Source organism: Taudactylus pleione, unplaced genomic scaffold (assembly GCF_031769625.1).
Source record: "Taudactylus pleione unplaced genomic scaffold, aTauple2 ptg000282l, whole genome shotgun sequence".
Classification (NCBI taxonomy): domain Eukaryota; kingdom Metazoa; phylum Chordata; class Amphibia; order Anura; family Myobatrachidae; genus Taudactylus; species Taudactylus pleione.
The window spans coordinates 9149299-9162380 of NW_028284684.1; the positions used below are offsets into that span (position 1 = coordinate 9149299).

General features: G+C 39.0%; 1 protein-coding gene across 1 annotated transcript in view; it reads left to right on the forward strand.

Moving 5' to 3' along the window:
* SLC15A4 (solute carrier family 15 member 4) overlaps nucleotides 1-11348 on the forward strand; it is a 43418-nt gene extending 32070 nt beyond the window's left edge. Inside the window, exons 5-8 of the mRNA XM_088482109.1 lie at nucleotides 3597-3765; nucleotides 5899-6054; nucleotides 9089-9247; nucleotides 10169-11348. Of these exons, the coding sequence (XP_088338235.1) occupies nucleotides 3597-3765; nucleotides 5899-6054; nucleotides 9089-9247; nucleotides 10169-10302 (618 nt within the window). The 3' untranslated portion in view covers nucleotides 10303-11348. The remainder of the gene's footprint in view (nucleotides 1-3596; nucleotides 3766-5898; nucleotides 6055-9088; nucleotides 9248-10168) is intronic.
* The last annotated feature ends 1734 nt before the right edge of the window (nucleotides 11349-13082 follow it).

Here is a 13082-nt window from a genome sequence, read left to right on the forward strand (position 1 = left end):
TGATGGGATTTGCGTGTACCTCTGAAATAGACCCACAGCTCAGTGGGCAACATGCTAAAATCTGCTCAGATAAAAGAATAGCAGCAGCCTTTATAAATCATCAAGTCAGCACAAAAAGCAAAGTGACAATGAAGTATGTATCAAAGTTGCTACACTAGGCAGAAAGAAGTCTGAAATTACTCTCAACATATCATGTGGCTGGAAAGAATAATGTTGTAGCAAATTATTTGAGCTGGAATCAAGTGATAACAGGATAATGGGCCATAAAGCAAAAAGCAGTTCACTCTAGTGGCCAAATGAATATCATGGCAACAAGTACCAATGTTTTTTTCTCACCATAACGTCAGGGGAAAGGGAAGGGTGGATGTACTGTCCCTGCCATTGACATTCCAGTTAGCTGAAGTTTTTTCTCTGTTCCCTCTTAGCTGTTGAGAAAAAGAAAGGGGAATAAAAGTAATGGTAATCCTTCTGTTTTGCTCACAGCGCCCTTGTTTCCCGATGGCCTGCTAGATGCATCAGGAGGGGCCCAGACCTTTACCACTTCATCCAGACCTGTTATGTCAATGCCCCATCCTTCACCCAAACGTGAAGGAAATTTAGCAGAAGCTTAGAGAAAAAGGATTATCAGAGACAGTAATTGACACTTTAATGCAGACAAGAAAAAGAGCTCTTCCATAATCTATTACAGGAAAGATTTTTCATGGTGGTAAGGTAAAGTGTACCCAACAGTGGTAACTGTACCTTACATACTTTATTTCATACAAGAGGGATTAAGTTTCAGCACTAAATGGACGACTGAATTCCATGTTGAAGGTATGACTTTTTGGCCAAAATTCTTCCATGAAGACCTCTTCTGGGCAGACTTCTCCGTACAGTAGATGGGTCTACCTGGGTACCACTGGTTTCTGCCAGTTCTGAGCTGATGGCACTGCTGGACATCTTCAGATTTCGAAGGGAAGCATGGTGTGTCTTTCTTTTGATGCACTAAGTTTCTTTGGCCAACCACTGCGTCTACGGTCCTTTGTGCTTCTTCAAAAGAGCTTGAACAGCACATCTTGAAATCCCAGTCTGCTTTGAAATCTTTGCCTAGGAAAGACCTTGCTGATGCAGTATAACTACCTTGTCTTGTTGCTGTGCTCAGTCTTGCCATTGTGTATGACCTGTGACATGAAACGGTCTTCCCCAACCTCACCTTTGTAACACAGTTTGGCTGTTCCTCACCTAGTTATAAGCCTCCTACACAGCTGTTTCTATTTCACTTAATGACTATTTCAACCTACATATGACAATCATTATCACCTGTTTTGGTATGATTGGTTAATCATACACTGGACTATAATCCTACAAAATTCCTGACTTTGTGCAAGTGTACCTAGAAGAATTGATGCTGTTTTGAAGGCAAAGGGTGGTCACACCAAACATTGACTTAGATTTTTCATCCACTTTGCATTTTGTTAATTGATAATAGTTTATTTTTACCACTTCTATTTTTGAAAGCATTCTCACTTAGCAGCACTTTTTTCACACCACATTTTGGTGTTTGATCTGGATTGGTTTTGCCAAAACCACCCTTCTGGGTTTTGTGTTTTGGATCTGTATTTTTTTAGAAAAAAGCATAAAAACAGCTAAAATCACAGAATATGGGTGGTGTTTTTATTTTATTTTTTTGTTTTCTTTTCTTTTTTGTTCCTAAGCTATTATTAACCTCAACAACATTCATTTCCAGTCTATTCTGAACACCTCACAATATTGTTTTTAGGCCAAAAGGTTGCACCGAGGTAGCTGGATGAATATGCTAAGCGACACAAGTGGGTGGCACAAACACGTGGCCCATCTAGGAGTGGCAGACAGGATGGCAGTTTGAAAAACTAGGCCCCAAAGAGTACATACTGCAAAGAAAAAAAAAAAAGAGGTGCAAGATGGAATTGTCCTTGGGCCCTCCCACCCACCCTTATGTTGTATAAACAGGACATGCACACTTTAACAAACCAATCATTTCAGCGCCAGGGTCTGCCACACAACTGTGGCTGAAATGATTGGTTCGTTTGGGCCCCCACAAAACAAGCTGGCAATTAATCTGTCCCTGCACAAACTGGCTCTACGGAGGCAAGATGTCATCCTCATCCTCCTCATCCACCGATTCCTCACCCTCTTCAGTGTGTACATCCTCATCCTCACAGAGTATTAACTCGTCCCCACTGGAATCCACCACCACAGGTCCCTCTGTACGTTCTGGAGGCTGGTCTCCCTGGAAGAGCTGATAATTAATTTTGATGAACATCATCTTCTCCACATTCTGTGGAAGCAACCTCCTACGCCTTTCGCTGACAAGGTTCCCGGCTGCACTAAACACTCTTTCGTAGTACACACTGGAGGGGGGGCAGCTCCCACCCACCCTTATGTTGAGTAAACAGGACATGCACACTTTAACAAACCAATCATTTCAGCGCCAGAGTCTGCCACACGACTGTGGCTGAAATGGTTCTTTTGGGCCCCCACAAAACAAGCTGGCAATTAATCTGTCCCTGCACAAACTGGCTCTACGGAGGCAAGATGTCATCCTCCTCCTTTGTTGAGGCAAGTGCGGCTAACGCGCACATAAACACGAAAAATAAACACTTTTTAAATGTTTTCATTTTTTTGGCCACTTTGGGGGTTACACCACCCTTCAACAGACCAGCCGGCCCTTGACTTATGACACAGGCGCACGCTTGGCGCTGCTAAATTGTTGATGCACGTGCGGCTAACGCGCACACAAACACAGAAAAAATAAAATTTATTTTGCACATGGGTGGAGCACTCCTGTAGGACAGAGCACCCCCTAGACAACACTACAGCACTCCTTTAAGACAACAGTGACACAGGAGCCACTGAAGCCCCCCTCTTCTGTCTGCACACAGCTCTTACGGACAACACAGCCTTTGAGACAACAGCACTGCACAACACAGCCCCTATGGACAAACAGCAGCACCAGCACAGCAACCCCCACCCTCCCTCTTCACTGTCCGCAGCCGGAGTGAAAAATGGCACCCATGCGGGGATCTCTTATAGAATCCAAAACCAGCGAGAATCCAACAGTGCGAAGATGACGTTTTGCCTCGTTCCGGGAACAGAGTCTGGGGTGAAAACCCGGAGATGGAGAGATATGAATGAATAAATAATATATATATTATTTATTTATTCGTTCATTCATTCATGCTAGGTCCAGCGTTGGCTAACACAGCTTAGCGAGGAAGATAGATAATAGATCCCCCTCTATTAAATTGCTTAGGTCCAGCCCATTGTGATGGCTGCCATGGAGTATGTTGGGGAAAATTAACGAATTATCATTTACTGATTCCTTTTCCTCTAAATACTCCATGGCAGCCCATGTTTCAGTATGTATGCTTTTTCAGAGACTGCTTGGAAGAGCAGGAGTTTTATTATATACCATCAGGTTGTGTTTCTTTTAAACTCCCTGTCTCTATCTAGAATGGGCTCCATTGTAATTAAGTATTTATGAGAAAATTAATTATTGGTGAAATAGAACTTAGTGTTTTTCTACTTAACATTGTACTCATTTGGATTGCCGGCATTTATTATATTTTGTATTACAGTTTCCTGCTGCATGGCTTACTATGTTTGATGCGGTACTTATTTTGATCCTAATACCTCTGAAAGATAAATTAGTGGACCCGTACTTGAAAAGAAGAGGCTTGTTACCATCATCCCTGAAGAGAATTGCTGTTGGAATGTTTTTCGTAACCTGTTCAGTTCTAGCTGCTGGTAAGAATCAATTTAAATAATGTATGCAGCATATCTGCATTAGTTTAGGTGGTGTTACATATCTGTAAAACCAATACTGAAGTGTCCTGCAGCAGTTTGATTACCTATGTCAGGACCTGATACAATTCCTGTGCTGGTGTACCTGCGGGACATGGAAAGCATGTTGACTACCTGGGCAGTCAGCTCCTATATCTGCATATAGACTGTAAATGAGACAGGAAACAAGCCCTGCTGCAGGTGAGGAGACAACTCTTCCAATCAGCTGATTGTCTGATATTGGGCCTAGCTAAGGCCAGGGGCACCAGGGCAGCACTAATATAACCAAGCTGTGGGATATTTGATTAGCTTGTATGTACATGGATTTTTGACAGAAGAGAGGGCACATCACAAATGGCAATAAGTTGCATAAATTCAGCATTTGTGATCTGTTCTACATTGGCTAAATGTAACACTACATTCATGATGATCTTTACATGAGGATCAGTTGTTTCACAGCTTCACTCTCTTTGAAATGCATTTGGGGGAAGTGAAATCAGAGGTGCCATAACGTTTGTGTGCATGAGGCCTTAAGCTGGGTACACACCTGGATGACCTGGCGATCTATCGCATTGCCGTTCCCACTGCATAATGCTCTATACAACAGTGCAATATATCGTTACATGTCTAATGTGACTATACCACATTGTCCGTGGAATCGTCCCATCTGACGTGCAGCACATCCGATGGGGGTTGCGACCCCCAATCATTGTACAATGAATTGGGTGGTCTTCAGATTACACACTATATGATGATCATGCCGATCTATCATAGACAATATATCGTACAGTGTGTATCCAGCTCTAGTCTACTGTAGATGTAAGACCACAATACATTTTCTGCAGTAAAGTCTGCACAAACAAATACAGCAGGGTGGATAGCCTTTCTTTTGAGCGCTGTAAACTGACACTAGGATAATAAAACTTTTGTCAGGAATCAGGAGCTTAGAGTACCTGAGGTGCGAATAAGAGAGAATGTCTTCTGCTGATTTAGGGCATTAAAAGTACCTCTTCACACACACACAAGAGAAGTATGAGCACATTTTACACTACAGGAGTCCATAAGTGTTACGTTATTGCCAGATATTTAGGTCTCTTCAGTCCTAATTTTCTACAGATTGAAATTAATATGGTCCCAAAAGGATTGTGTTTCCTGATCAATATCTGAACGGGATCATTCAACCCTGTACTGATGGTGAATTAATTTAGATGATATCTTACAGTGCCTACAGTCAGTGTCCAACTGTACTAACTAGCCTCTATCACCTATCCGTTCAGAATGCATTCAGCACTATGGGGGCAATTCAATTCAATGCCAATTGAATAGCGCCGGGACCAAGCTCCCGGAGCTATTCAATTCAGTGCGCTCTTTGGGCAGGCTAAGGATTCCGGCCAAAGTGCCGGGCGTGCAGCTGTTTTTCTGCTTAGCGCGGCGCTAACAGCCGCGCGCCCGGCACTTTGGTCAGGAAATGCCGGTTAACGCAACTTAACACCTTTGTTAAGGCTTGACAATTCGCGTTGAATTGAATCGACCCCTACAAGTTTGATCTTTCAGGTTGAGCCCAAATGTAAAAGCCTGTGATTAGCGGTAACTGGCTCGATTCTGGCAATTTATCATATAGATTTAAAGTGGCAATAATTGAAAGACAAAACTAACCTAGATTTTCCTTTTTTAATTGATTTGCAGATTTAAATCTATGGCCTAAATCTCCAGAATCCCACCGGTTCCTGGAACTCGCAGGCTATTACATCTATGCCCAAATCAGATGAGACAAAACTGTGGGCTATTACATTTTGCCTTAGTTGTGTAGATTTATGTACAAATATGGTGAAAACTAACAAAGATCCGTCGCTATGACAGGTTACTTAGCTACTTTTTCACCTCACAAAGTCCTAGTAAAATGTTACGGTATATGTTTAACAATTAAAAGTTCCTCCTTACTCCGGACAGCTGTTGTAGGAGATCTAATTTTTGCTTTCTCCTTTTTTATATTCTTACACAATCCATATGCCTGGTGTATTTCATTGAAACATTTGTGAGAACACTCTTAATGCTTGTTCTGTTCTATTTATTTTTTTCTTCCCTTTGAAATCATAGGTATTCTTGAAAGTAAAAGGTTGGAGATTGTGGCAGTCAATAAAATTCCCCAAAAGATTGGAAATGTCACATATTATGCTGCTGATCTCGCCATATGGTGGCAACTGCCTCAGTATCTGCTAATTGGAATTAGTGAAATATTTGCCAGTATAGCAGGTAAGAAGTACGGGGGGCTTATAAGGGATCGCAACTTTTTAAGAGGGGAATTAAAATTAGCAGCAGAACCTGGCAGGCTAATACGTTGAGGGATATGCAGGCAGGGAAATCTCCGTTTCTAGCTCGCACCGTATAAAAGAGCAAGCAAAAAGCAAGAGAGATTTCCTTACCATAACTACGGCAAATCTGCGGGACTCTGCGCTGAACTGCATCGGCCCATAAATGTCTCCAAAAAGTACACTCATTTGGTACTTTTATACCCCCATTTTACACTCTGAGTTCTCAAGTTCTCAGAATGTACTAAACAAATGATTCCTGGTGCTAGTAAATATAAATATGAAATGCTAAAATGTGGGCAAATTCAATACCTCACCAAGCCGCTGTTCCTGTGGGTTACCAATCCTCAAGGAGAACACTACAAAATACATAGATGGAACCGCACTAATATATGCTTAATAATATATAAATCTATGTATTTGTGACCTAGAAAAATCCACAGGTGAAATATGAATAAATTCATAAGAGAAATGTATTCGAACAATAAAGGTAAGTAACAAAAATGGTGCTAATAGATGCATATAATATGCATAAACATATGTTAATCACTAAATATGGCAACCTGAGGCCTATTTTCATAAGCAGTCAATAATTCAGGTATCTGCAAATATCCGGTAAGTACCAATCATGTTAAACGTGACTGCTACTACCGGATATTTGCCGACACCTGAATTTTTGACTGCTTATGAATGGAGTTTTCTAATTAATAGAGCTTATGAATGGAGTTATTTCTAATTATTAACGTAAATTATCTAACACATAGCGTGACTATTACCGGATATTTGCCGATACCTGAATTATTGACTGCTTATGAAATAAGGTTTCATGTTGCTATATTTAGTGATTAACACATGTTTATGCACGTTATCTGCAGCTATTGGTATCATTTCTATAATTTTACCTTTTACTGCCGTAATACAGTTCCCTTATTTTATATTATTTCACTTGTGGGCAACATTATTTTTCTAGGTAACACATACATGTATTTATATATTATTAAACATATATTAGCGCTGTTCCATCTCTGTATTCTAAGAATTTACAACTGTTTCTGTTATACTGTCCCTCCATTCCTGAATGCATTGCAGACTAGGCTAATTTCACATTACACTTTTTTTCACCACAAAAATGTTTACTTGAAGTGTTGGTTATGTCAGACTTCTGTACAGGAGTAGGCTTTATGTATTGTGTATTACTGAAAAGAAGTAGAATATTTCCATGTTTAGGCATTTATTTATTATTGAATTTTTTTAGAAATGTACATTGAACAGGATGTTTTTACACCGATCATTGTAATTATAAACATTTATTTTATTTTACTGTGTGTAGACCATTTTATATATTGGAAAAAAACTGATGAACAACATGATCTACTGTAGTGTGGCCAATTGTCTATTTCAGTATTGTTTTTTGTATTTTAATTTTCTTAATCGCCTACATTACTCATATCTAGTATGTTTCATAATTTTATGAAAGCAGTATTCCTCTCTTTCCTACAATGAATTCACAGTCCTCATCTTGAAAATGAATCACTTGTTAGACTGGTAACTATATCTCAGGTATCTTGTGCTATTAAGCTGTTGCAGCTCTTGAGAAAATCACTTAACTTTTTGTATTTGTGAAGCATTCAGGATCACATTACTGCCTTTATTTACACTTACTTCAAACTGACTGTGTAGTGTTGTGTGGTTTGTTTTTTTTTGAGAATGCATTGCAGTATTTCACAAAAGCACTTTTTTACCCTATCACTGGAAGGTGGGTATTACATTGCTGGCAGATGATATTGTTTGATTGTGTTGAAACCTGATTTAGAATTATGGTCGTCTAATGCAGTGTTTGTGCTGTATTGTAATGCTGTCTGCAGACTGTGAATGGTACTGCAGTGTTCAGCCCATGTTGTCTTATATTTCTTAGTAGCAAGACCTTGAAGTTACTGATAATATGGTTTCAAAGATTCACTTATTATAATTTATTTATATGGCGTCACAAATGTTCCGCAGCACCTTACATAGCACATAAACAAGTTGTAGACAAGCGAATTACAGTACAATACAATACAGGACCAGGACATGGATAATATATATTGCTACATTAGTGACCATAACACCCAGATAAGTAACAGAGCATAAGCAACCAAGTGCTAGGTGCCCTAGTGGTGAGTAAGAAGTAGATGAAACTAAAGTAGGGAGAAGTACAAGAGGTTAGAGGGCCCTGCTCGTAAGAGCTTACACACAGGTGTCTATTGATAAAAAATGGCATTCTTTCTACAATGGATTTCAAATATTATTTGGGAAGTTCTTACAGCACAATTGCAGTAGTTTCCTCAAATGTGTTGCACTTGCTTTGTTTTCACCCGTCTGTCCAGTTTTTATCCCAAACCAGCCCGAAAGGATTTAAATCTGCAGTCTGTACAGCCCATTCCATGTTTTGAAGCCTACATCTAGTTCTTTTCCTCTAAGGATACTTTGATATACCCTGTAGCTATGTTTTGGGTCATTATCTTGCTATAGGATGAACCCTTGACTAACTAGGCAGAAACCAGGGGGTAGTGCAGGGCACTGCAAAATGCTGTTGTAGCCTCTTTGGGCACATGTTGGAGACATGACACACATCCTCAATTAAAATATAGATATCTGTTTCTCTCATCCATCCATCCACTTATGCCTATACATTATTTATTTTTTTATATTGCCAGTTGCTTTCCCTAGACCCAAATAGGAGTTAATGGTATGAACATGAATTGAAAAGAATAGCTAGGTTTTTGTGAGAAGTGGGGACTTTAGCCTTCGCAGTGTACTGTGCTTTGTGTGATATCTATGCTCATTACTGAAAGAGGATAGAGTGACTATGGTCTGACATCTTTAAACCAATTTGAGTCCATGAATATATTGTAGGGATGGTGTGAAAGATTTTTTTTTTTTTTTTTACAGCATATAAATTATCTAGAGATTAACCAGTCGTTTTCTTTTTTTATTAGGACTGGAATTTGCATACTCTGCTGCACCTAAATCCATGCAGAGTGCGATTATGGGCTTATTCTTTTTCTTTTCTGGGATTGGATCGTTTGTTGGCTATGGACTTCTTGCCTTGGTGTCCTTGCCTTCAGTTGGATGGATGAGCAGTCATGAAGACCAAGGTGAGTGATTGCAGTATAAAAGTAAAGGTGTAATAAGTGAAATAACACACGTATGAACGGCATCGCATTTCACTGTTTCAGTATCTAAAAGGTGTTTTCCAAACCTCCTCTAAGGTAGTATTTATTTGGGGAATCCCATCAGCCAGACACCCACATCACTTCCTTGATGGTCAGTACTGCTAAATCAGAAACTCTAAGACACACACAGCTGCTGTGCTAAGATTTTCCATCTGCACCTGCCATGAAACACTGGTTACCTACAGGAGGTGCTGGCGTGACTGACTTATTTAGTGCTTGATGACACTGTTTAATAGTTATCCAGATAGAAAACCAATTACTGTAGGTCTATTTAGAATAATTTTATTTTGCAACAACTAAAATATCTAAACTTTGACTAGTTCATTTGGTTCTAGACATCACCTGGAACTCTGGCTGTCTCTACTTTAAATAGGCTTTAAAGGAGACAGCACAACAGAACATTCTTTCCGTCTTCTGCCCCTCCTAATATATGTTACAGTAAGCAGTTGCCATTATTCCTGAGCATCTTCTCGCCAGTGGGTTAGGGCTATTTAGGAAATCTAAAGCTGTTGTGAGGAGGTGCGAAGGGGGCGATTACATGTTTCCCAGCAATAAGTCTTCTTGGCAGATGAGGTTAGTGGGTCCATTTTAAATGGGCTTTTACATATAAATATACAGTTGAGTTTAGCGTTCCTTGCTGCTAATGTAGATTTTGGTCTACAGTGTGCCCATAATGTATTTTTAGTCTAGGACTGGTTGCACACAGATATTTATATTGTAAATGACAAGAAAGGGACCAAAGAGTGTTTATCAACCATGACGCAGAACCATTTTTAATGTTGTACTTCCGCAATATTATTTATTAAGTTGCTGTTCTTTTATACTGTTCTTAATATTTTTTAGGTAACATCAACGAATGTCACTTGAGCTATTATTTCTTCCTACTGGCTGCAATACAGGCTGTAACCCTCCTGGTTTTTCTCATAATTTCTGTGAAATATGAACGCCAGCAGACTAAAGCAAATGGAAAGTTATAAGAATAAGGAGAAATGTCTGGAGCATATGTTGAACGGGCAGCTCGGTTGAGAGAATGGCTGCAATATTCTTCACAATCTGTATGATGCCCATCTGCAATGTACACAGCTCTAAGTGCTCTCTTCAAAGTGGAGACTTTAAATTTTAAAGATCACTTTTGTTGCACTACTCGGAAACTGCAGGACAGTTCTAAATCTAGATACACTGTTTTACAGATGCTTGCAGGACTGTCAGTATCTTCAGTCATTGGCTTATGGGCTAATCTGTGTTGATAATTACAAGACTTCATAGTGGTCTACTAAAGGACATGATGATCTATAATGGGAAAACTAAAATTGTGACGTGTGAAATAATTTAGTAGGACTAACCACAATGGGCTTTTTGATGGTCATATGAATGCCTCATATCTGTATGATAAACTTTTGTATGATGACTTTTTCTAGTACAGGTTTATTTGTGTTGTCCTGGTCATTGAAGGGTTTTTTTTCTCTGTTTATTATACGGTTTACCACTCCTAATTGGGATATTGGCTAAGCATATGGTCTTATATTACAGTGCATCCAACATGTATTAAATGCTCAAATAATGCATGTTTACTCTGCAGTGGTATAAGGATCACCAATCCTATGTCCATGGCACCTTGGCATTACGTGTTAAGGTGTAGCATCCCACGGCCTATGTATGTATGAATTATAATATGTTGTCCCTTGCTTTCTGAATGGGGTATGGTCTATTTGTAATTTATAAAAATGTCTGTCTTGCATTTTTAATTTAAAAAAAATAATGGTGGAGGATTTAATGGTAAGTGACTGCAAAATGCATAGGAGGGCAAGAGTAGGGATTTTTCAAATCAAATTTGAGTATTTGTTATATTATGTCACTATTGCCAACTACAGGTCAAAATGAGCTCCCTCCCGTTACTTCACTCTCTGCTCCATGAGGACAAGTTTACAGCATGGCCAATGGCAATTTTACACAACTTCTTGTCTGTAAAAGACACTGGTCTATTTACTAAGCAGTGTTAGGAGACAGAGTGAAAAGTGATAAGAAAGTGATAAGGTGCCAGTCAATCAGCTCCCAACTGTCATCTCACAGCTGTGTTTGAAAAATGACAGTTGGGAGCTGATTGGCTGGCACCTTATCACTTTTCACTCTGTCTCCTAACACTGCTTAGTAAATGACCCCATAGGGATGATCCCTCTGTTCATCTTCTGGAGATGCCTCTCCATAGTATTCCCTTTCATTGATTAGAATGTGCTCTCATGGCCAAGAGTTGTTCTCCATCCATTTTGTTTTTAGATGACCATTATGGATTTCTTATAGTATTCTAAAATAGAAGCTCCTCTGATAATCTTCCTGTCATTTCATGCGCCTTTTTGTCTGATTGTTTCGCCTGTTCATCGCCCTTTTCCACTATGACTGACCCTAGCCATGAATGTAAGCAGATTCTTTTTAATTGTTTTATCATTTTTTTTTTTTTTTTTTTTTTTAAGCCGTAAAATCTCCCCTACCAATGTTAAACTCTTCCACGATGGTTTTGATATTGTACTGAAACAAATTTTAGACTTGTAATTCTTCAATATTACTACCAACAATCATGACCTGCACCAGTGCCATACGCTAGTATATGCATGAATAAACATCAGTCACTGCTCATCCTATGAATTTCTTTAGTTAAATGTGAAGTGTATCTGGGTACATAAGAGGACATGCTAGTAATGCATCTGGTATGTTTACATATAGTTGTGTAGTGATCTGCACACAGGTGTCAATAGATATCAGGACTTAATTAGGAACACAGAACAGTTTCTCATTTATCCACTTCAAGAAGAGTGTTTGGGCCCCACTGCCCTATGGAGGAATACATACGGTAAGTCTACAGTGACTATATAGTCTGGAGAAAGCCGGTGCCGGTATCCCAACACTGTTAAAATGCTTCTTAAAGCACATGGAGGCATTACAGCTTTAAACATGTTCCTAAAGCCTAAAGCGGCGTGTTAAGTTATAATGCCCACACTGCTAAAATGCTTTAAATAGATCCTGGCACCGACTTTCTCCCAACTACATAGTCACTGTTGACATAGTGACTGTAGACTTTTTAGCTGCATCCTCTCCAGGGAGGACCCAGCACACCATTGGTTATCTGAATGTACAGTATGCTTTTGTTTTGTACTGTTGGTTTAGAAGACTTCATTAATTATAGTGTGACTTATACATTGTAGTTGGCGATCTGCTTCATTCTCAGTTAAGTTAATGCTAGTGTGGTACCTTCAGTCCATTCTGCAGTGACTATAATCATTTTACTTGAGAGGACACTGCCGAAAAGACAAACTATTTTCTTGATTTAATGCTGAACCTCAGGTTTTTAAATTGATTATTTTGCTGAATATTATTTTTTTTGCACAAACAAATGTAAAATTAAGATACTTATTTTACTAAATTGTGTACATATAAATAGAGAATGTTTATTGTACCTCTTTTGTTACGGCCATTTTTTTTAAAATGTTTTTGTCAACAAATAAAATTATTTTCACTTGTGGTGTTTTTGTTCTTGTGTTTGAGGGTATGTAATAGTAAAAGTTCAAACTTAATTGGAAAAACTAATACTTCTTTTAAAAGGCCCATGCAATTGTGTTCTTGTCTGACATGTGACATTGATAAATTGTACAATAGTAATTCCCAGCATCCATAAATTTTAGTGCTTTTTTAATATGTTGAAGCATAAACATAGATTTGCAGTACTTTATTGTTCGTGCCAATAGCAAAAATCTTCCTGTGTTTC